Source organism: Lepisosteus oculatus, chromosome 6 (assembly GCF_040954835.1).
Source record: "Lepisosteus oculatus isolate fLepOcu1 chromosome 6, fLepOcu1.hap2, whole genome shotgun sequence".
Classification (NCBI taxonomy): domain Eukaryota; kingdom Metazoa; phylum Chordata; class Actinopteri; order Semionotiformes; family Lepisosteidae; genus Lepisosteus; species Lepisosteus oculatus.
Genome location: NC_090701.1, coordinates 59,497,177 through 59,518,712, shown reverse-complemented (window position 1 = coordinate 59,518,712; position 21,536 = coordinate 59,497,177). Strand labels below are relative to the sequence as shown.

The 21,536-nt window shown below is 37.3% G+C and overlaps 1 protein-coding gene and 1 long non-coding RNA gene across 5 annotated transcripts in view; one reads left to right on the top strand and one right to left on the bottom strand.

The window, feature by feature from the left end:
- LOC107078150 (uncharacterized) overlaps window positions 1-21,536 on the top strand; it is an 89,916-nt gene that overhangs the window by 58,791 nt on the left and 9,589 nt on the right. Inside the window, exons 2-3 of one of the 2 annotated variants that reach the window (XR_011189963.1) lie at window positions 12,082-12,218; window positions 17,853-18,015. This is a non-coding gene — a long non-coding RNA (uncharacterized lncRNA). The remainder of the gene's footprint in view (window positions 1-12,081; window positions 12,219-17,852; window positions 18,016-21,536) is intronic. The other variant, XR_001479139.2, reaches the window with a different exon arrangement.
- znf521 (zinc finger protein 521) overlaps window positions 127-21,536 on the bottom strand; it is a 189,282-nt gene continuing 167,872 nt past the window's right edge. For all 3 annotated transcript variants that reach the window (XM_015353833.2, XM_015353835.2, XM_015353836.2), the window contains one exon: window positions 127-1,555. In XM_015353833.2, the coding sequence (XP_015209319.1) occupies window positions 1,526-1,555 (30 nt within the window). In that variant the 3' untranslated portion in view covers window positions 127-1,525. The remainder of the gene's footprint in view (window positions 1,556-21,536) is intronic.

Below are 21,536 nucleotides of genomic sequence, written 5' to 3'. Positions count from 1 at the left end.
AATTCTCTTAGATAATTTGTAATAGCAATCTTACTCCTATTTCTGAGTTTTTGAGTGGATGGAGGAGGAGAAAATAGCAGTTTGTCTCTACATCTTAACACCACAAGGGATAACACATACCGTACATGACACAAATTATGAATTTTATTTGTAGATTATAAAACAAAAACATAACACAAAGATGTCAAATTTATTCAAGCATTATTTATGTTACAGTTTGTTGTAATCACATCCCATCTGAAATATTTTAACAAGTTGACACGAAATAGGACTTCTTTTTTCACAAGAGAGCTTTAATATGCATCACATGTGCAACACCAAAACAAGTTCTTCTAAATTCAGAACTTTGTTCATTACGTTTCTATAACAGATTAAGTCATATTAGAAGTGTAGTACTTTTTTAATATTCCAAGCTCTTGTCAAAGAGAATATTTCCAGTTACCCTAAAATCGACAGATTTTAAGATTTAGAGCATTGCATTATTATACAAAAGTGCTTCTCAAGTTCAAATAATAGTAAATATATTAAATAATGGAATGGAATACTTCAAAATGTCTTACAGCTTTAAAAGACCAATGGAATGTCACACAAGGCCATGTGATTGAAGGGCTTTACCACAATCCATGAGGTGGCGAGAAGAACAGTTTTATAATTACATACCCAAAATGAAGAATAAAAAAACACACTCCAGTACCTAAAGGTAAATTGGATTTATTTCCTATTGCAAAAACAATTCCAGTAATCTCCAGGTTCAGACTAGAGAGTAAACATTAATAACAGTAACATACAGGTTCGTTTAATTGACTTGAGATTTGGCCGTGCTGGAATTATTACAGGAGGCTTAAGCTTCTGTCAGTTTCCACAAGAAAAGACGTGTTTCCAATCTATATTACAACCATTGCATATATGAGAAATGCTAACGGTATACCGCTTAGACCACATCCAGAGAGCCACCTTTATCAAGTCTAGTTTCTGTTCTATAATGAGTTTTATGCATGATGACAACCCCATTTATGGGACAAACTGAAGTTTTTCTTTGTTGATGTGTACAAAATCTAAATGTTACTTTCTACAAGTAAAAATCTGATCAATATGTTCAACAGAAGTAAGCTGGTTTTTAAAAAAGTATAATTGTGGTGGTCTTCTTTAATAAGTCAATATGAGTCCTTATTCCTTTCTGACCAAGCGGATCCTATTTCATTCGATTGAAAATGCTAGTCTTTGGAATAGAGTCTGTGTCCTGGGTATTATAAGAACGTTTTGTGTCTGGTAGCTGGAGAAGTAACAACACATGTGAGATACTTTATTTACATTAAGTCAGCCTGGTGCTTAAAAATTCAAATACACAATGTTCAATGCTATCTTGTATCACTTTTTTTTTATAATACAGGGTTTTATTTCTTACAATACAAGGTTTCTGTTATCATGTACAATTGCAATGATAGTTCCGTGCAAAGAGTAAGTAAGTGATCCATATCTTTTTTTTGAGACTCGCAGCTTTCCTCACAACGAGACATCCACCATGTTAGCTGCTGTGCTGGCTCATTGTATGGTTCTGTGTGGATGAGAAAAAACACAAGGAAAAAAAACATTAGTTCCAATTTTTATTCACAGATCACTCAATGAAGATGAATAGTCCTTGATGTGTGTTGTCACTGTAAGCCCTGCACTCAAGACAAATAAACTGATTCTATACAAGAATATTCAAACTTAAATCAACTGCTTACAGTACTTGCAAATTATAGTGTTTTTGAATCACCTATTTTCCAAATATTTGATTTGTATAATACAGTATATATTATGTTTATTCCTGGTTCAGCAGTACCTGCACATCCAAAATTAATATTTGTTTCCTAAATCATTGGAATAAGTAGTAAACATTTACATTAAAGTAGTCAAATCATTTAATGTAAAGGGGTTTGAAATACTTTTTTTCAGAGCTGTTAAGTGTTGAGCATTTTCAGATTTTGTATTATGAAAAACTATCAGTTATGACAAGCTTGCCATGAATGCACAGAAACTGCTTATGTCTGATTATTAAATGGCTTTTTCTCCGGCTTCTTCATACTCTTGCAAAATTCTGTGTTACTAACTGTGCAGTTAATAAGTGTGCTGTTCATATTTACTGTTTTGTGAAGTAAAACTAAGGTTGTGATTTAGGGGTTAGAAATGTTATCAGTGATGCAACTGCAGTGTGACTACAAAGGAAATTTTCTGTAGGATTTTAACTGTTGTAAAGATGTGAACCAATTCTTGTTTCACAAGCTCCCAGAGTTTAACTTTGAATTTCACAGCTGTCACAGACTTGTAAATTTTAATCCCCAGCCAGGTGGTAAACCTGCTTAAGACTCTGATATAAATGCATGTAATTGAAATGTTGGTTATACACTTAATGAGTTTGAACATTGTGAAGCAATTGTAATATTACACACTGTGGCCCTTTTCATCAGTACTCAATGGTGCAATAGTCTTTTAGAAAGGGAAATAACATTGGCAACTGAAAAGAAGTGTTTCAGAGAGGTCAATTAAGGACTTGAGAAGAGAGCTCAGAGAAACTGTTTTTTTTCTTTCTAGTTTGCTGAAGCCAGACATGCAATGAGAAAAATGTTTCCAGTAAATGGGGTATTCTAGCAATCTATGCTACCGAACATGTCTTTTTTTCATTATTCAGCTCAGGCAAACAAAGAACTTTGTGGTCTTGATTGGAAGATAAACCAAAAAGAAAATGTGTTTATAGATTGTTGGATATTTTCCTGAAACACTTTTTTCTGGGATACACTTCATGGTGTAGGATGAGAGTGAGTACAGTCTCTGTGCCCATTTAATACTTGAATGCTAACTATGTGGTGTCATATATTCTGCCTCAAGTGACTGTAAGCCAGATGTCTAAATATGAAGATTAAGAAGGACATGTTTTGTCAACACCAGTTGCATCCTGGACTCCAATAGTATTTTATATATTTATGCAATAACAGATACATGATATACAAACTGAAAAGGGACTGATTCTACAGTTCACCAGATGAAGGCATTCCTATCTAAACATTGATTTTAAGAAGTGCCATTTTAAAATGAAACAGACATTTATATCAGTGTGAAATCCAAATCTGCTTATAATGGAATAAACTGTTTAAATCAGTTCTGTTATTTGCATGTTTGCATAACTCTTAAACAACATTACACATTATTGACAACAGATTTTGACATTAACCTTAAAGTAATATGATCAAATTAATTGATACTGAATGTTAATGGTCAAAATCAGCTGGTTGATGATGTGATATTGTTAGAACTGTTACCTGATTTGTCAATATGAAGGCTATACAAATGGATTCAAAGAGTTTGACTGCCAAACCTTGACCACTACAGATGGTGTACAAAATTAAGAAAAAAAGCTAATAAAATAAGAATCCCTCACAAATTACAATACGCTTAACTCACATTTTATTGCAGGCAACCAACCAAAATGTGAAAAAATAACTAGTCAAATCAAGTTTCGTTTTTAAAAAGAAGGCTACATTTGCTGTAAAATTAAGAAAATATACTGAAGGGAAATCAGCCTAAATGGATCATTATCTAGTTCATATTAACCAGTGGTATTGTTCAATTAGTCATTAATACCTCTTGTATATGTTAGTTTCTTACGCTCTGTGCAACCTTGAAGTTTGCCTCTCTCTCCAATAATAAACTCGCTCATTCTGGTTAAACCCAAGCTGGAAAAGCAGGAAATCCAGGATGAGGTTCTTTAAAGAGAAGCAGGGCTGGGCGTGTGTCCCTAGTGGGGGAAATCCAGGTCATCTTTTGAAGTGTCTGCTAATCCTTTTAATGCAAACTACATGCCCCACTTGCCGTGCTTAGTTTAAAACATGGTCTTGGATTTTTTAACACTACAGACTTGACACACCTGTAATGAACTTTTCCTGCCAAAGCACTCTGCTAAGAATATGAACTGGGAACATTTTTTGTTGTTGTTTTGGACTAAAAGCAACTGGCTCAGCATCCAGAGGGACTGCACCTTTCCTTTGCAATCCTGTCCTGCAAATATGTATTGATATGCTGCTTCTTGTTTATTATTGCTGTTGTATGGGCAGCCTTTAAGTGCTGTCTCCTTTATTCATGTCACCGCAGTGTACTGAACTACAAAACAGATGCTGGCAGGCCAGCACAATTCCACATTACCATCAACCGTTTAAACACCACGGCAGGTTTCTTTTTAGCAAGGCAATTGGTTTCCGACAGGCAGGATAATAAGTCTTTTGACCTGCATAGATCTCCGACCCATTAAGGTTATCAGTGTGCTTGGGCGCAGAGCTGACTTCAGATGTGCCTGTAAGTTCTGCATTTTATCTTCTGCCCACTTGAAAATAAAGCTTCTTTAAGTGTGTCTGGGGAGGTCCCCCAGGACTACTAAGGCATCCCTGTTGTGGGCAATGGAGGGACAGAAGCTGCAGCCTTATTAATGAATGCAGACCATTATGAGTCTGGCTGGCTCCGGAGCTGTTCCCAGAAGCATATACAGTACGTGACTTAAAATGCCAGAATATTGACACAAAGCAAGCAGGGCACCCCCAAGGAAAATTACTCCTTGGATATAATGTAGGCTCGTAACAGCTATTAGAGTACAAAATAAAACCCTCTGGGACCTCGCTGACATATACCGCGTTCTACCTTCTCCCCAAACATTAGAAGAATTTCTCAGTGAAGGCATTTTCAAGGACAGCGTTAAAAGGACTTTTGTAGCACTGTGTGCAGGCAGGCAAAGATGTCTCCATTGTGACTGTGTAAGGAGTTCTGTATTTGATTAGAATCGATACATTTTGTTCAACATTTACTTTTATCCCCTCTCATTCTATTTTCATAAGTCCTTACATATATATATTTTTTCAGGTATTCACCGCCTTCACCAGCCATGCAGGAACTGTACACTGAAAGCGTAGTCTGCAGTTGTATATTCTTTCAAGAAACTTTAGAAGACAATCAGCTGAGCGCACACACTCAACTCATTCTCATCCTCAGCTTACTAACGAAAGAGTGTAACTCATAGCTGCTGCGTGCCTGAAGATGCTTTTCCTGTGACCTTTGGCAGTGCTCCTTACAGTATATTAGAAATGGGTTTGGGAAGTGGCTCAGCAGATCCTCATACAACCTCAGGTCACTTCTTCCATTTGCAGTGAAGGTGATGAATTACAACATAACAGATGGATGCAATTCTAAATCACATATTCATGCCACATTAAATCATTCTCCTGCCATTTCAGTATTCAATAATACTTTATATCAAAATAAAAAAAAGTTTCAACTGGTTGCTTCCATTTTTATTTAAGGTAAGTAATCATACAAAAGATTAAAACTGAAAAAATATTAAGAAAACCAACTAAGATCTCAATTTACCGCCCCTAGATGTGTTTCCTAAAAAAAACACAGGTCAGTAACAAAGTTATTTCATGTACACATAACAATGAGCACTGGCTGATAGACTGACGTGCAGTGTCCAGTAAACCACACCAATAGTACACTACTGGTATCCGGTTCTTTCCCAACTATATGTATGGAGTTAGAACCTGAACTGAATGAGACTTTTGGAGTCATTTAAAGATATTCAGCCTGGCACCTGATCCACTCTGCAGTCAACTGTGACTTCCTGAAGAAGAAATCAAATGAAAGTGGATTGCTGAGACAGAAGAGGATGTTGGAGCTGACATCGCATCATACACACACAGCACCTAGTCTACTAGGCTGCTACTGCCAAGTATTCAACACAAATGCTATACTCATTTATTTATACGAGTTCAACAGACCACCAATGCACGAATAGTATGCAGATTTGCATGGAATGTTCTGCAAGTGTATGTTGGAGTAGATAACTGCTTGAAGATCGGCTATCTCATCTTTATTTGGAGTGGGAGAAAATTAAATGTTTGTCACTGGTCATTTTCTGACTCGGGCTTATTTCTAATGTGTGGGCACAATTCTATAGCTACCTTCTGTTGTACAAAGCTACGGGGTAGTGTTTGTCTGCAAAACCAGCACATCCGTCAAGTTCTCCGGCTGAAAAAAAGTGTGACAGAATAAAGCGAAAACACAAAAGGAGAACTATAGGTGGCTGCAAACAACAAGAGAGAAAAGAAATTGAAGGTATTCATTTTGGAAATCCAAAGGATTTAAGAGATTTGTGCTCCATCTCCTGGTCTCCTTGTGCTCAATGCCATGTAGGCCCAGCAGTGCTCTGCAGGCGTGTACCACTGGGGGCACCCATCCTCTCTCCAAAACACTCTTCACAATTCACACGCAATTTACAGCACTCCCAGTGCTGAAACCCGACCTGGATTTGGTCTGAGGTGTGCTGTGCTTTCTCTAGACATCCAAGTAGCCTATATTTTTAATGCACTAGTGACAATCCTAGCAGACATAATCTCTCACTCTTAGGTCCCAGTAAAGGATACTGTCTGACAGCATGAACAAATTGTTTCAGGTCCCTTTATACCTGTAGGCAACAAGCAGAAGATGCATTATCTATTCAGCTCTCCTTGTTCCATTTTCAGGTCATCCATCTTTGCTCATTTCACTGAATGGCTCCAGAAAGCCAGGGACCCCACCCCAATTGGGGGGTACAGTCAGTACCTTGCCACTTTCTTCATTTCAAAGCTCTGTAATAGAGTAGCGTTCAAGCCAGTTGGCTCTAGCTGAAATTAAATTCACTCTCATCAAAATTCCCTTTCAAAGACCAGTCTTTGTCATCTCCCTGCTATAGAGAAGTCTGCTTTTGCCACATTACATCATATTGCAGCAACTCCCTAGAATTAATAGTAATAGGTTCATAAAATGTCTTTAAGTACTAGTGCCACAGAGTGAAATGGATATGTTCTGCATGGTATTGATTTTCATTGTTAGGTCAAAGTTGCAAATAATTGCTTATGTTCAGTGTCATACTGGCATTTGTGAAGAGTCTGAATTTATATCCCTACACAAGTTAATATAGGAAAGTCTGGGCAATTTTCAAATTTGTATTGTTTATGAGTGCATTCACATCTATCAAAACTCGAGGATCTTGTTAAGTGAAAATTCTAAGCTATTGTAGCATCACAATACTGCAGGCAGGAACATTCCAGCTGTATTGCAAATTAAAAAAATCTTCAAATGACTATTTAAATACAAGCAAGAGTGGGTCACTGACCCTGCTGTCTGAAAAGGCTATAACACAGATTCCTATATAGTGTGGGAAGGGGGTCATCTACCTCAGAAAAAAAAAACAGAATTGTAAGAATGAATTTCATGAAAGGTCAACCCACAGATGTTTTCCTGTTTCACTCACTGCAGTGCCCTACGGATGACATTACGGCCTTGTGACTTCGCTGTAGGAATTCTCAGGATGTCACTGTGTTGTCTTCTTAAACATCAATATGTTGTCCTAAGGATATAAATCTTGTATCCCAGAGGCTTCACTCTCAGAGCTTATGTTCAAGGGAGACACCCAGGGCTGCCAACCTTAGTGCTCAGGAACATCTTCCTTTGAGAATCTGGGGGTGTTCTGACACAATTTGAATTTGGAGTGCATAAAGTTTCATTTGATAAAACCACTAAGAAAATGATGATTTACTGAGGATATAGTTTTACTAAAAATTATCCTCTTTTTCACATTTCATTTTGGCATGAACTTATTTAATGTTGTGCACTCTGACCCTTTGTGTGGGTTCCAGACAGCTATACAAGTTCTTAGGACTGCAGCACAAAGAAGTCAATTGGTTCTGCAAGACTTTAAGCACCTTTTTAAAATGCCTTCATTGCTGCTAAAGTCAAACCATGAAACTTATCCAAACCAACACCAAATAATGTGTCCGGAGGAGGTCAGGGCAGCTCTTATCTTGAAATAAAGTACTCCTTATACTGTGAGTATAGCCTCATGTCAGGGAAATGTTTTGTTGCAAGCAAATGTTCAGATTTATTTATCTTATTAATTTAAACTTGGCTTTCACCAGCACACTCATTACCAGAAGCATACACATAAGTACATACAGTATATATGCATACAAAAATACACATACATAAATATGTAAAATATGCACGTGTGTATTTTCTCATGTAAATTACCTAGAATTTACCTAGATTTGCCAAACTTTCTACACATCACTTATCCTGACATGTATATTGTTTAAAAGTAAAATAACTTCCTCTGGAAGCTTCACAATTGAGATCATTTATTATATTCTAAGACATCTATATACAACAGATAATAAAATTGTTCATGAAATGTCAGCTTTGTATTCTCTAAATGTTCTATAAGGCAAAACAAGAAGGCAGTAATTTACCTCGTAAAGTTCGTAGTTCTTTACTGGAAACGGGTATAGGATGGTAAATGTTATATCTATCCAACCATCAAATCCGCATGACTTAGAGTATTAAGAGTGAAAGGGAATAACTTAGGCATTTTGGGAATTATTATAATATTTTTGGTATATGTTCTTTAGCAATTGGGGAAAACAACGTTTTAAGGTGATCTCTGCACTTTAAATCTACCATCTGGTTGAGCACAAATATGACTTTTATGTAGCTCTTTTTAGATAGTTATCCACCTTTCACAGCCCACCCTTGCCCTTTATGAAGAGATGAACCAATACGATAAACTCTCCTTCACATCTGAGAGGCTGGTTTCTGGGACGACATCACCTTAGCTGAGTGATAAATATGCCTTCCGAGAATGTGCGAGACCTTCACAGAACACGTTTTTGCACACCAGTATATACTGTAAGACTCAGGTTTAAGTGATCATAATAAATGGTTTAAACATAACGATTAAACCAAATCAGAGCAAATGTGAACCTTAGTAACAACCAAAGTAAGTTTGCAATGAAACGTGACATACTGTGACAGTGACAACATTAGAACATAAGCCTTAGCTATAAACTCCACTGGCATAAACAGATCTGGCAGTGATGATGTGCGGCTTGAACAGCCTCTGAGCAGACTGCTGTGGAGTGTCCTACTACTTTTCTTGCTACAGCCAAGGGGTGAAGGCTGGGTCCTGCTGATAGCATTGCAAATCTGGTTCCACATATGCTGTATTGAATTTAGGTTGGGGAAAAAACCTTAGCAAGACCATCATCACCCTACTTTCCTACACCCAACTCGCTGACTCAGCATTGTCCGTGAACATAACAATTAAACCAAATCAGAGCAAATGTGAACCTTAATAACAACCAAAGAGCCAAAGTAAGTTTGCAATGAAACATGACATACTGTGACAGTGACAACATTTTTTACCACTCTAATCTCTCCGCCTGTGTTCTCAAAGACGGTTTTCCGAACTCATACATAAGAAAGACTACAGAAACCAAAATTATCCTGCAGCTAGGATCACACCTTCCCCCTTCTCTTAGCGACAGACTACTTTTCTTCTAAATTTTCATTGGTGGTTTCATTTCACCTCTCTACACCTATTCTAACTTCACACCTCTTGATTGGCCTCTCTTTCTGTCCCCTGCTCCCGCCTCTCGCTCCTCCTCTCTCCCAGCCTTTGTTCTCCCGCTACATTACCTTTGCTAACTGCCTTGTCTTTCTCACACCTGAAGAAAACTCCACGGCCAAAACGTGTTTTCTTTCTTCTTTTTTTCAGCATGAAATAAAACTATTACTTGTTCCATTGTCCGTGAAGTACCTTCAGAGCATGCAGATTCTTTTCTTGCGGACGGCAAACTACAGCCATCGTGCTGATGCACAGGTTATTTATTTCCTTTTGGTGTTTCTAATACCGTAGCCACAGCAGTCTGAAAGAATAACATGACTCAGTAAACCTATCTGCTGAGTATTTAAAATTTAAAATAACGTACATGCCTCTTAAACTTTGAATGTTGAGTTTTTATTGTGATTCTGTATAGAATGCCTTACTGGGAAGAAAAAGTGGTGCAATTTGTGCATGTGCATAAACATAACTTGTGTAAATCCAAGAGAAATATTCATGTGACTTTTTAGGATTATTTATATATTCACATACAGATAATAAAGGCAACATGTGGTTCAGAGTTGTTTTTAAAAAAGGATTTCAAAGATAAAAATTACGAAAATATGTTGACAAAAACAATAGAAAACATAACAAAGAAGCTAAAGCGGGTCAGAGTTGTTGCTGCTTTGCTGCTTTTTGGTGGATATCCCTTAAAGAGATTACATCTGCTATTAAACAGGTGGAAGCACAGTGAGTTAGAGCCAAAATTATTGAAGCTTTATTGACTGTCCAAAAATCCAATAGTGTAACCTTTAATGAGAATTTTTAACTATACCTCTGGAGTCCTTCTTCAACGGGGTGAATACATACATCACATGGCAGAATGACTTTTTGGGATGAGAGGCTTTGATGATCAAAGTTGTCATTTTCTAGTAAAGATGTTTAAGTGATAACTAGGGGTTGCACTGAGTGTACACAAAACATGATGCATTTCTAGGATACTGTATACATAAAAAAATCAATTATTTCACCTATAACTCTTTAAAGCACTAAAATATTAACATTCAAAAAGAAATTCTAGGTTTAATTAACATTATTCAATATATCTCACTTTTCCAAGAGAATGTTCAATTTATTTGCTTGCTAAAATCAGTGTGTTGGACATTTTTCTTTTGGGAAATGTATAATAAACCATAAATTATTAAAATAAGCTAGGTTAATGGATATGGATGCTATTCATGATAAATCAATTTATCCTAAAGTTATTGAAGTGGTAAGCGAAGTAAAAAGCTTTAAACTTTTTTCACTAAAATGACACATTTTGTAATGTAGATGTCACACAAATTAAAAACATAACATACTAGGCAACAAAAGTTACAAAGACACTTAATTTCAGGATGCATTTTTTAGTCTAGTTTGGAAGCTCTGTGGGGCAATAATACTGGAAAAGGCAACACAGATTGCCAATTGTTCCTAAGAGCCTTATAAGGTAGATAAACATTGTGGAGTGTTACCCAAAATTCATGTTGTCTTATATTTGTGTCAAAGTTAAAACATGGTGAGATGTTTGTTTTGTTCTGAAATCATGGTAGTAAACATATTATACAGGTACTTTCCAAAGCTATCAACATTGTGTGAAACACAGCAATATGCTCCTGTAGTCCAAAGTCAACAACGACTATACAGAAGTCTAGCTTTTTTTACAAAGAAATCACTTCTCATTAACAGATTCTGAACTGCTTTGCATTCTGTGCACAGGGCTGTATATCTCAAAATTTATTCAGAGTCATCAGTCAAGATTTTAATTAACATGTACTGCCATCATCCCAAGGAAAAGCGTGATGATTGTTTGATTGCAAATAAAGCATAAATACACATCCACTCGAACCACTTAATTATAATTACGCAGTGCCTATCTATGCTGAAAACTATAGTCAACCAGTCTTCTGCTGTTTTCCCATATTTTTCCTTTTTTGTTTTAAGTTTTATTATTTTTGGAATCTTTTATCCCATTTTTGTTGTCTTTGTTTAAAGTTATCTGCCTTTTCTTATTTTTACCTTTTTCCCTACACAGCGGTAGGTATGAGAACTGTTATCCGACATTGTGTTATTTGCCACAATTTTTCTTTTTCAATGTTTTACAATTTTTGTTTCAGGGTGTGAATTGCTCTGGAGAACAACCAGGTGGTGTATTTTACTATTGTTCTTCACATGCTTCTGTTCGTCTAACAGTCCTTGACAAGGCTGTCAAGAAACTGTTCAAAGCAAATCAAAGAAAACTGGATGCAGGGCTTGTTTTTGATTACACATCCTATACAATATTTAGGTATACATAGTGAGACCTACCAAAGTATTCCAAAGGAATAACAGAGCTGATTTTGGTTTCAGAGGTTATGATGTTTGAAGCTTAGCCAATATTGACTCAACTCAAAGTCATTTTTTAAATGAGCACCCTGGGAGAGATTCAGACTGCTTGCTTTTCTACTGGGGGTGTAATTCCTTCCTGATTTGGAAAAGTGCCAAGGGAACCGTTGTCCAGTTTGGCTGAAGGGGGAAAGAAAAAAAAAGGCAGAAAGCAGTCCACATACTCAACAGTTATCAAAATGGAATGAGACATTGCCTTCTCGCCTTTTGTTTTGCTACAGCTGGCTCTGTCTCCTTGGAAACTGACCATCTCTTTTGATGTGTGACTCCTGGGAGTCCAATGAACACACTATACAAGGGGTAGCATTTCCCCACAGGCTTCCTGAAGTGGGCAAATTAAAGAAAACTGAAACAACAGGTATGTTCTGGGTATTGTAACGAAGGAATTTGGCTTGATGGTTGTTTTTGAAAATAAAAGAAAGCCTTGGGCTTAAGCCTAGGAAAAAAATGCCACTTAGGCCAGATAAAACAATTCCAAACTGGCTTAAGGGAAAAGCGGAGCAAAAACAATTGAGTGGGACGTGGGTATTTTGTTTTGATTCTAAATCCATAGGGAAGCAGAGGTCTTGGGTCTTCCATAAAAAAGGAAAAAACAAAAGTGTGCCTCTATACAGGAGGTCTATGCAAAATATATATCACCAAGAATTTATCGCTAATATTACCACCTAAAAAGAAACTACTGATGGGTTATGTGATTGCAACACAAATTAAAATCTAAATGTGACTGACATTCTACATGACAAAAACAGATTTTAAGATAAGTCACATCGACGATTTGGTCCTTTTTAATAAGGCTACCTTGATAAGCGTGTTAACTGGGTGATGTTTTGAAGGAAGTACAACTAATTGGATGATGCATTTATTGAGGTTGTTTCAATGTGAAGTAAAAAAAAATATGGGCCTTAGTGTATTGAAAGCTTCTGTTAAAAGATACATTTACCCGGCAGTCTTGTAAAGTGGTTTCCACTATGCACCCTTTTGTGTCCTTCACAAGCTGCACTTAAGCCCCAGCTCTTTAATGGTTTTAATAATCAGATGTCCTTCACTGCTGCACAGGCAGTGCAACTGAGGGATGATTGAGTTACCAGCATCCAAATAACTTTGTGTCATTCACTCCCAATGCTGCTGCACTGCCTTCCTTTCCTCAACCCTTGCTCTGTGTTTGCCATGAAAGTGGTTTCTAATTGCATGAAAAAAACTATTGCTAAAAATAATGGATCTTCTTGACATATTTCATCTCATTCCCCGACATCTTTATGAGAGCTAGGAAGTGCACACATTATTTTACATATAAAGGCACCATACCATGCTCACCATTGCTAAAAAAACCCCGCAACAAATAACCTTTGAGACACAAAGGAAGGAGAAAAAAGCACTACCTAAACTAACTAAAATTGATGAAGTTAAGCATATTTTCTTTGGAGACCAGTTTTGAATCAGATGGACATGGATACAATGCCAGCAGTATTTTAAAAGTTCTGCCTCACGCCTTCCGGCACTTCTGCACTTCCCAGCCAAAAGACTTTCCTAAGAAGTTCCGTCTAATAAAGGTGCCTGCTGGGACAGACAAGGCAAGAGCAGCTGCACATTCGCCCACAGCCTGGCTCGTCAAGGCCTGGCCCTGGCTCAGCAGGGTGCAGTGGCTTAACCAGGCAGGGGCAAATTCTAGCTTTTGTTTATTTCCCTACAGGAAACGACCAGCCTCCCCATTATCCAGAAAAATGACCCCAAAGGCAGAGTCGGAGACCCTGTCATTTTAATCCTTGATTTTTATTTTATTAGTCTACACCTTTTTATTCTTCCCTTTCTATCAAAACCTGTTTAGAGAATCATTTTGTTCCTCTGCATTTACTGTTGCAATGCATTCATCAGTATTGTTTTCATGTATTTGAAGTTAAAAAAAAAGATTTAACAAAACAAAAGCCATCAATAGATATTTTCTACGCAGACTTTTTCGGTCAGCTGTGGGTAAATGTTCAGGGGTCATGTTAACTTTGCATAATGTACTCCTGCTGTTCATCTGAACAAAGCAATCGGCATCCAGTCCTACACATCCTTGCAGTGGACTTAAATTTCACCTTCAAAATTACCTTTCAGTAAATTGGCAAACAACCTAAAACCAAAGATATGAAAGAGGAAGACATTCTGCCAATCTGACTCAACTAGTTGTTAACGATCCAATAATCAATAAGTTGGATTGCCTATTCCATACTCCCACAACCCTCTGGGTAAAGAAGTGCCTCCTGCCCTCAGTAATTTCCACTTATGTCCTCTGGTTCATGTCTCCTTGCTCACATTGGAGACGTCAACTGTGTTGGCTCAGTAAATCCTTTTGAAGATTTTGAATACTTGTATCAGGTCTCCTGTTGTTCTTTAAGACCAAATCAATTCACTTCTTGCAGTCTTTCGGTACGTGTTGCACATTCCCTTAATCTGTGGAATGCATCTGGACGGTCTTCTTTTGAAAGATTCCAGCTCTATCTTTTTTACCACACGGTGACCAAAACCGTATCAATATTTTACATTTGTTGGATGTGTAGATCATCTGGGGTGTGTGCAGAACACCAGCTCCTGCTCACCCAGGCATGACAGGGTCCACTTAAACATCCGAGTCCTTGTCACGAGGAGGCTCTTTTAGCTCATTGCTTCCCATTTTGTTTTTCTGCAGAAAATAAAGGCACTCAAGAACACACGGGATACTGCACAGCCTGGTTCACATCAACCGAACTCTCCACAGATTTTATGTGGATGTTTGATCTCAGTGAGCTGTTGAATTGTCTGATAATTGACGTTTTTTAAATTAATCTGCCATTGTTATGAAGACCATGGTCTTGGGCTCATCAGCTGTAGACACATGATTACAAAAACCTTCTGCAAATGCCATTTGCCTAGCAGCTTCCATCTAGGTTGGAGAAGCTGGAACAGACTCCTGGCTTTAGTGAGACTCAATGTTCTGATTAAATGCTAGAGGTTTGAGGTTTTGATGCTGAGCCCCTCGGTGTATTGTCTAGAGCTTCCAAAGCAAGCCTGAAATATTTCAATCATCCCAGACCAGGCAAAAACATTGCTGCAGCACCTCGCCTTGTATCATTCCTTTGCTGATGTTGCACAGTGGTGTGTGAGTATGAGCAATATTTAGAGAGAATCAGAGGGCAGAATGAGCTCTGTGACCACCTTCTATCAATGCTGAAGCAATACCAGAAGATGCAACTGCAACAGCAATTATTTTCTGCTGTCTGGTCTTGGAGTGAACTAGATTAATCAAGACTGTCTTCCCAAACCATCCCAAACCAAAAAGGCTCCAGTACTGCGTCCAGGCACTGTCTCATAGACAGCTGAGTGCTCTAGGATGCAGAGCCTCTCTTTCTCTCCTGAAGACATTCATATTTTCCACATTAGTTTGTCTCGCTAAGCATTTCTGGTGATTGCATGCCACCTTGGTCCCTCACACCTGATTATAGGCCAAGCTTCTGTAGATGTTTGCAGAGTATAGACAGTATTTGGCCTTATGTTGAAAACGATTACTATGTTAAAAATGCTCTTGTGGAAGGCAAGGCCCATGCTAGAATTTTGCTTTTTAAGCAGCAATAAGCAGACCTTTAGATAATGCCAGTTTTGATTGGCGATCTCCAAGTGTTGCCTTTGGGATTTATCTCCTGAACAACTTGTCTTGCAGCCTAATTTCAATTTAATTCAAGCTTTATTATCCTCTGGGGCAAATTCATTTTATTGCACAGTCCAATACAAGGAAGATAGACATTATCAACACAGAAGACGGTACAACAGTGATACAGAAGATTGATATAGTGATACAGAAGAAAGATACTTTACATACTCTTCTGGGTTGTCACTCGACATGTACTGCAGCCTTATATTTCTGAGTAATGAACAGTACAGTGAAAAGTGGCAGATTCAGCTTTATAGTCATCTTCTAACTTGTGGAGGCCAAGGACCAATTTGTTGAGAGCTCTCTGACCTTAACCAGGTTGATACTTACTGTAGCTATAACTGAATATTGTCTTCATTGACACTCACAGGACACATGAACCTCCAGGGCCTCTTTAAAAGCCCCAGAGGCTCTCAGTGCACCTCCAAAGAGCCGGAAGCTATTGCAAATGTGTTTTTCTTATTTAATTTTAAAATATTTAGAGGAAGGTACTTATTTACAGTATGAGGCGGAGTTCACCGTGCTTCTGAAAGCAGTGCCGTCAGGACTGGATCAGGTAAACTCTGGGGCACCTCTGGCTTCAGAGCTATGCAATGCCACACCCAGACAGCTGTCCATTCCACCTATTTCAACAGATAGACCACCCACCACAGGACAAGACCTGATGTCTGGATAAAGCCCAAAACCTTGGACATGCAAGGATCTCAGACCGAGATCACATCACAAATACCTGACACTGATAAGTGGCACAATGAAATACAAGCCCCATCATGTGGAAAACAATAACAACAAGTCAGACTTTCGTGAAGATATTAATGTATTAAATATAAAATAACACTTACAGATGTCTTAACCTCTACAGACAGATAGATGTTATTTTTAAATATTTTAAACTGTAGGACTTCAGTGCCAGATATATGAATAATGAAGACCCAAAGGCACTCACTTGTCCAAAGTATTACAAATGACAAAATGGCAGCCTCAGCCACTTATACGTTGCTCATTGTTAATATTCTATTACATGAAACTAAATCCCAAACCAGTGTGGATTTTTAGTATAAACCACTTCTTATATCTTTGACTCAAAGCTACTCTTATTTCTTTTGTGTTTTAAATAATTTGCTTGTTACTGTTGGGGGAATAATTCGTCCTGAGGACAACAAACAGATTCGAGATACAGGAATCACCTTTTCCACAATGACCTTCACCATTTCAACAGCGTATCACTGTTGAAAATGAGCTTATGATTTCACCCTCAACTGCAACTTCCATGTACGCTGTACAAAAATCCAAGTGAACTGAATATTTTGCTAAACATTCTTTCAAAACAAATTACATGATTAATTCCTAAGGGAAGTTGGCAATAACTGATATAATAACAGCACAGATTCACCTGTGGACTTTGGAGAGAAAGTGAAAGTGCTTGTATTTCATAAGAAAGTGGAAAAGCTCTGAAAAGCACAACTTAGAAACAAGTACAATGTATTGTTTAGACAGTCCAAACTTTACTTGTTATAATTATGTATTCAATGTACTCGATATTTACCAGCATGGCATCTTTTATAAATTTTTCAAGAGCTCAGTAGAAAATATAATGCATAACTGTAGACTTAAATGTTTGTGTACAAATATTGAACCAAGCTAAATTTGACAATGTATCTTATATTCATTTCCATGTGAAATGGAAAAAAAAATAAACTCAAAAGACTTTGTCGAAGAGTTTGTCAGGGATCCCTCTAGATAATGTGAATGGTTACAGCAATAAGATCCTAAGAGGGTTGCAATTGTTTGCCTGTCATCTTGTCTAATTTTACTTTACCTGAGATGCAAAAAATTATTCCTTTCTAACAAAAGCATTTGACAGAATGTCTCTTTTATGTTGCTTGCCTTCCTTGAAAGAATTCTGCAGAAATATTTACAGTATATTTGTTTACTGCTGTAAATAATTTTAAAGAGTTCCTGTGGAGCTCCCTTATTTGTTGTTTATATTATCATTTGAACTCAGGCCTGTTATCACTTGCAACTGCATTGTCAAACAACAGGAGAGATGAAATGAGAAACTACTGTATGAACTGTTAAGCATTTCAAAAGATGTTAACTCTTCCACAATGGGAAACGGCAACTGTTATTTTGCAAGCCAGCCCATTAAAGCAACTGGTTGATTTAATAAAACTGCAATTGTGCAACACATGGCCTGTGGTCTGAAATAACTGTAGACAGATTGTAATTTAGCATCTTTTGCCCATGAAAGCCACCCAAAATGGATTTATCTCATGTTGGGCATGTCAGTGAGAGAATGACCTTTTCTTTTATCTTCCGTATCAGATCATTCTTTATCATATTGACAGAGCAGAGAATGCCAGGCAAACAATGTCTTGATTTAACATGGAACAACACCTTTACTACCTTATGCCTGATTGGAAGTGAAATATATATATACTACTGGAGACCACATGAGGAAGTGGTGCCCCTGTGAGAGTTGACTGGGGTAAGTGTGAATGGGAAGACTCATGATCAGAAAAATTATTGTCAATGAGAAAAGGAGACAGGAACAATCTACCCAGCTATGTTATTGGCTTCTTTCAAGAAACAGTTGGATGAGATCCTCTGATCAAAAAGCTGCTACTACTCAAATAAGCTCACTGCACCTCATGTTTGTTAAGTTCTTAACATTGTTATTTAAGAGTAAGCATCATTGTCATCTTTTTTATATAGCTTTGTTCAGCATGCATTATTTTAAGGTACATAGTAAAATCTTAGATATTAAAACAATTTTCAAGTCAGGATTTAAAAATACTGACTGACTTGCAAAATCCGTTTGTAGGCTGGGAGATTGTTCCACAACCTCGGACAAAACTTTGGGGAGAAAAGTCTCTCGTTTCTTTGAAAAACAAAGAAGGCCAGCATCCAACAAGTGGAAATGTGTAGGTATATAGAGAGATAACAGTTCTCTAATACAGTCAGGAGCCAAAAGTATTCAAGCCCTTAAAGGTGAACAGCAGTTTTATTTTATTCCAAAATTTACAGGGAGCCAATGCAAGGAAATTACTGTAAAATGGAAATATGCTCATGTATTTTGGTCTAAGATCATCAGATCATCATGTTAACAACATTAATATTAATACTACTAAGCATCACATTACAGTGAAGCCTGATCAAAAAAAAAAACACCAAATGCATTCACTAGCTCTGCTGCTACAGATTGGGAGAGACAGGAACTGATACTAGCAGCATTATAATACCAGCGATGCTATAAAGATGAGAAAACATTCCTTCATAACTTTATGAACATGAGCTTGAAATGTAAAATTTGGATCGACGGCTATTACAAGATCACTAGCCTGGGACTGGGACTTGGGGCTGATTCCAATGCCAACGATAATCAAATGAAAGCTGACATAGTTGTGGAGTTGATTGTTATAAAACTGGCATAATTTTGGTCTTGTCAGAATTCAGCAAGCAAAACATCTGCTTTGTTACTGACCAGTGACAAGGCAGATAGTGTGGGTTAATGTCAAATTAGGATGCAATCAGCACAGAAATGAAAACTGACCAATGCCCAAGAAGGTTCTGGCCTAATTTAAACATATAGGTATAAAAAGGGAGGAGGACTGAGAAAAGAGACCTGTGGGACCAACGCTATTGGGGAGGAATCATGCTAAATGTTTCACAATTGACTATAAGTTAAAAGTACATTTAAAATTACATTTAAACCAACAGAAAAAGGTAGTTCTTGTAATATTACAACCCTCTCCAATGCATTCATTAGAATGTTATGAACAGCAGTATCAAAGCCAGCACTGAGGTCCAGCTGGACAAGAAAAAAAATAGCAATTATCAGTAAATCATTAGTAACCCTAACATGAGCTGTGTTTTTACTGTGCATTGATCTGGACCCAGGATGAAATGGCTTATAGCTTATTAGCTGACAAATGATCTTAAACAGAGACAGCCTATTGAAGAACCTTTGGTAAAAGTGGTTAGTTAGATACTAACTTACCATAACTGAAGAGGATGCAGTTTAAGCACCCAAGTAAACCCAGTTTACCCAGAACTCCATGAATTTTAAAACATGAAATAATAACAAACAGCCCAGAACTGTTACAATGAAAATGTTTAGTCTTCCAGATCGCTGGGGAGCAATGACATGACATGATGAAGCCGACAGTTTTGTCTGACTAATTTCAAATGATTAACAGAGAGAAAAGAAATTATATGAATCCAAACAGGGAATATGAGAAACAGACGGCTCAAAAACAGACAGTGCTATGTTAATCATGCTCAATGGAAATAGACAGATTATTTTAAAGGCAAACTGAGAAAAACATAGAGGCTACACTATACTTCTACAGGAGAGTTAATTATTTGCAAGCCCAGCATGACAGCATGGAAGAAGATGACATGAATTCAAAAGACAAGTTAACCAAGGATATGGTAAAATAATGATAAAGAAAATTTGAAATGAAACCTAAGGTACAGAGGTGACAACAGTTTAACTAATTGGAGCCTTCCTCTTCTATCAGGAGAAGTGGAAATGGACATACAAGATAATATGAAAATAAGCATGCTCCTCTTTCCCACATCCAGTCCTGAAAAACACGAAGAGCTGAGATACTAAGAGTCAAGTGACAGATATGGTGTTTATAAACTGGCTCCCCATTCTCACTGCCGTTCAGAAAGCAATACATGTATATTTCTTTAAGCATTATGTGTCAATAAATGGCTTAATTAAACAATCTAATAAGTGTCACCAGGGGAGAGTGACAAAACAAAGCAAAATAAAACAAATAGCCATGTGAGGAAGAATAAATTGGTGTTGATTAGTTCTAATCATTTTATTGCAATTATAAATAAGGTTTATAGGTTTTAAGAACTTCTTCCCTCAATTAAATCAAGGTGCAAGGAGCAGATTTGGAAGCCTTTAACTCTCAGAGATACATTCGATGAGCATATTTTCTACTTTTTAGCACATTCTGCAAAAAAATAAGAGTGCTGCAGATAATGTCTTTTTTCACTTCAATGCAACCTGCGTTTCAATTCATCATTTTGTTTAATAAAATCGCTTTGCTGGCAGACTACCACTCAGGTCATGTCAGGGAAGCATTAATTTGGAAAGAACCCTTTCTGAATAATGATCAAATGTCGTAGAAAAATTAAACAGGGAAGAGAAGCAGACTATTTTATATGTGTATGATTCTTGATCTTAATAATCCAAAACTCTATCTTGTTTCAGCTGCCTGATGTCTGTGTATATGGATATACTACATTTACTTTAACAGAAAAAAACAAGACTATAAAAAACAGAATCTCAGAAACTAAGCTGTTACTGCACTTCACCAAATAAATGGAATTTGGCTGAATGAAGTCAACATCAAGGATACAAAAGCCTGCAGTCTGTAGTGACTGTGATGTTCAAAGCCATCCAAAAAAGCTTCAGGGGACCAAGCTAATTCAGAAAAGGTACACAAATGAGCGTTCTGATCGTATCACAAGGCCAGTCCAGGAATGGCAGGCCACCAGCTGAGCTGAAGCTGTGTCCTTTCTGCTTTCAAAGCGAAATGCTCCCCAACACGGACTCAACCCAACAGCTGATGCAATGAATTAAACACACCATATTATGAGGCAGAAACTGCCCCACCTCTGTGATTATTTAGTATTAGCAATGCTTGTCCTGCGCCCTGTGTTGGCATGGTTATTATTTAACTTCATATCGGCAATGTAGGCCGTTGTTAGAAATAGGAAATAAAAGAAATTCTAGGAAACAAATGCCTCTTTATCAAGTTAAAATAGTTTTAGTGGGGGCACAACAGCATTGTAACACCGGGAATTTGAATCTCTGTCTCTGCTGTACTTTTGCCACCTCCTGCCTCATTCACAAAATTGAATAACATGCTGAGATCACAATGGATATAGATGGTGATTTCTTTTCCAAGAAAAACAGTTCTTTTCACTGCAGATAACCTGGTTTTAGTGCAGTTTTAATACAATTATTAAGCACAACTGAAATAT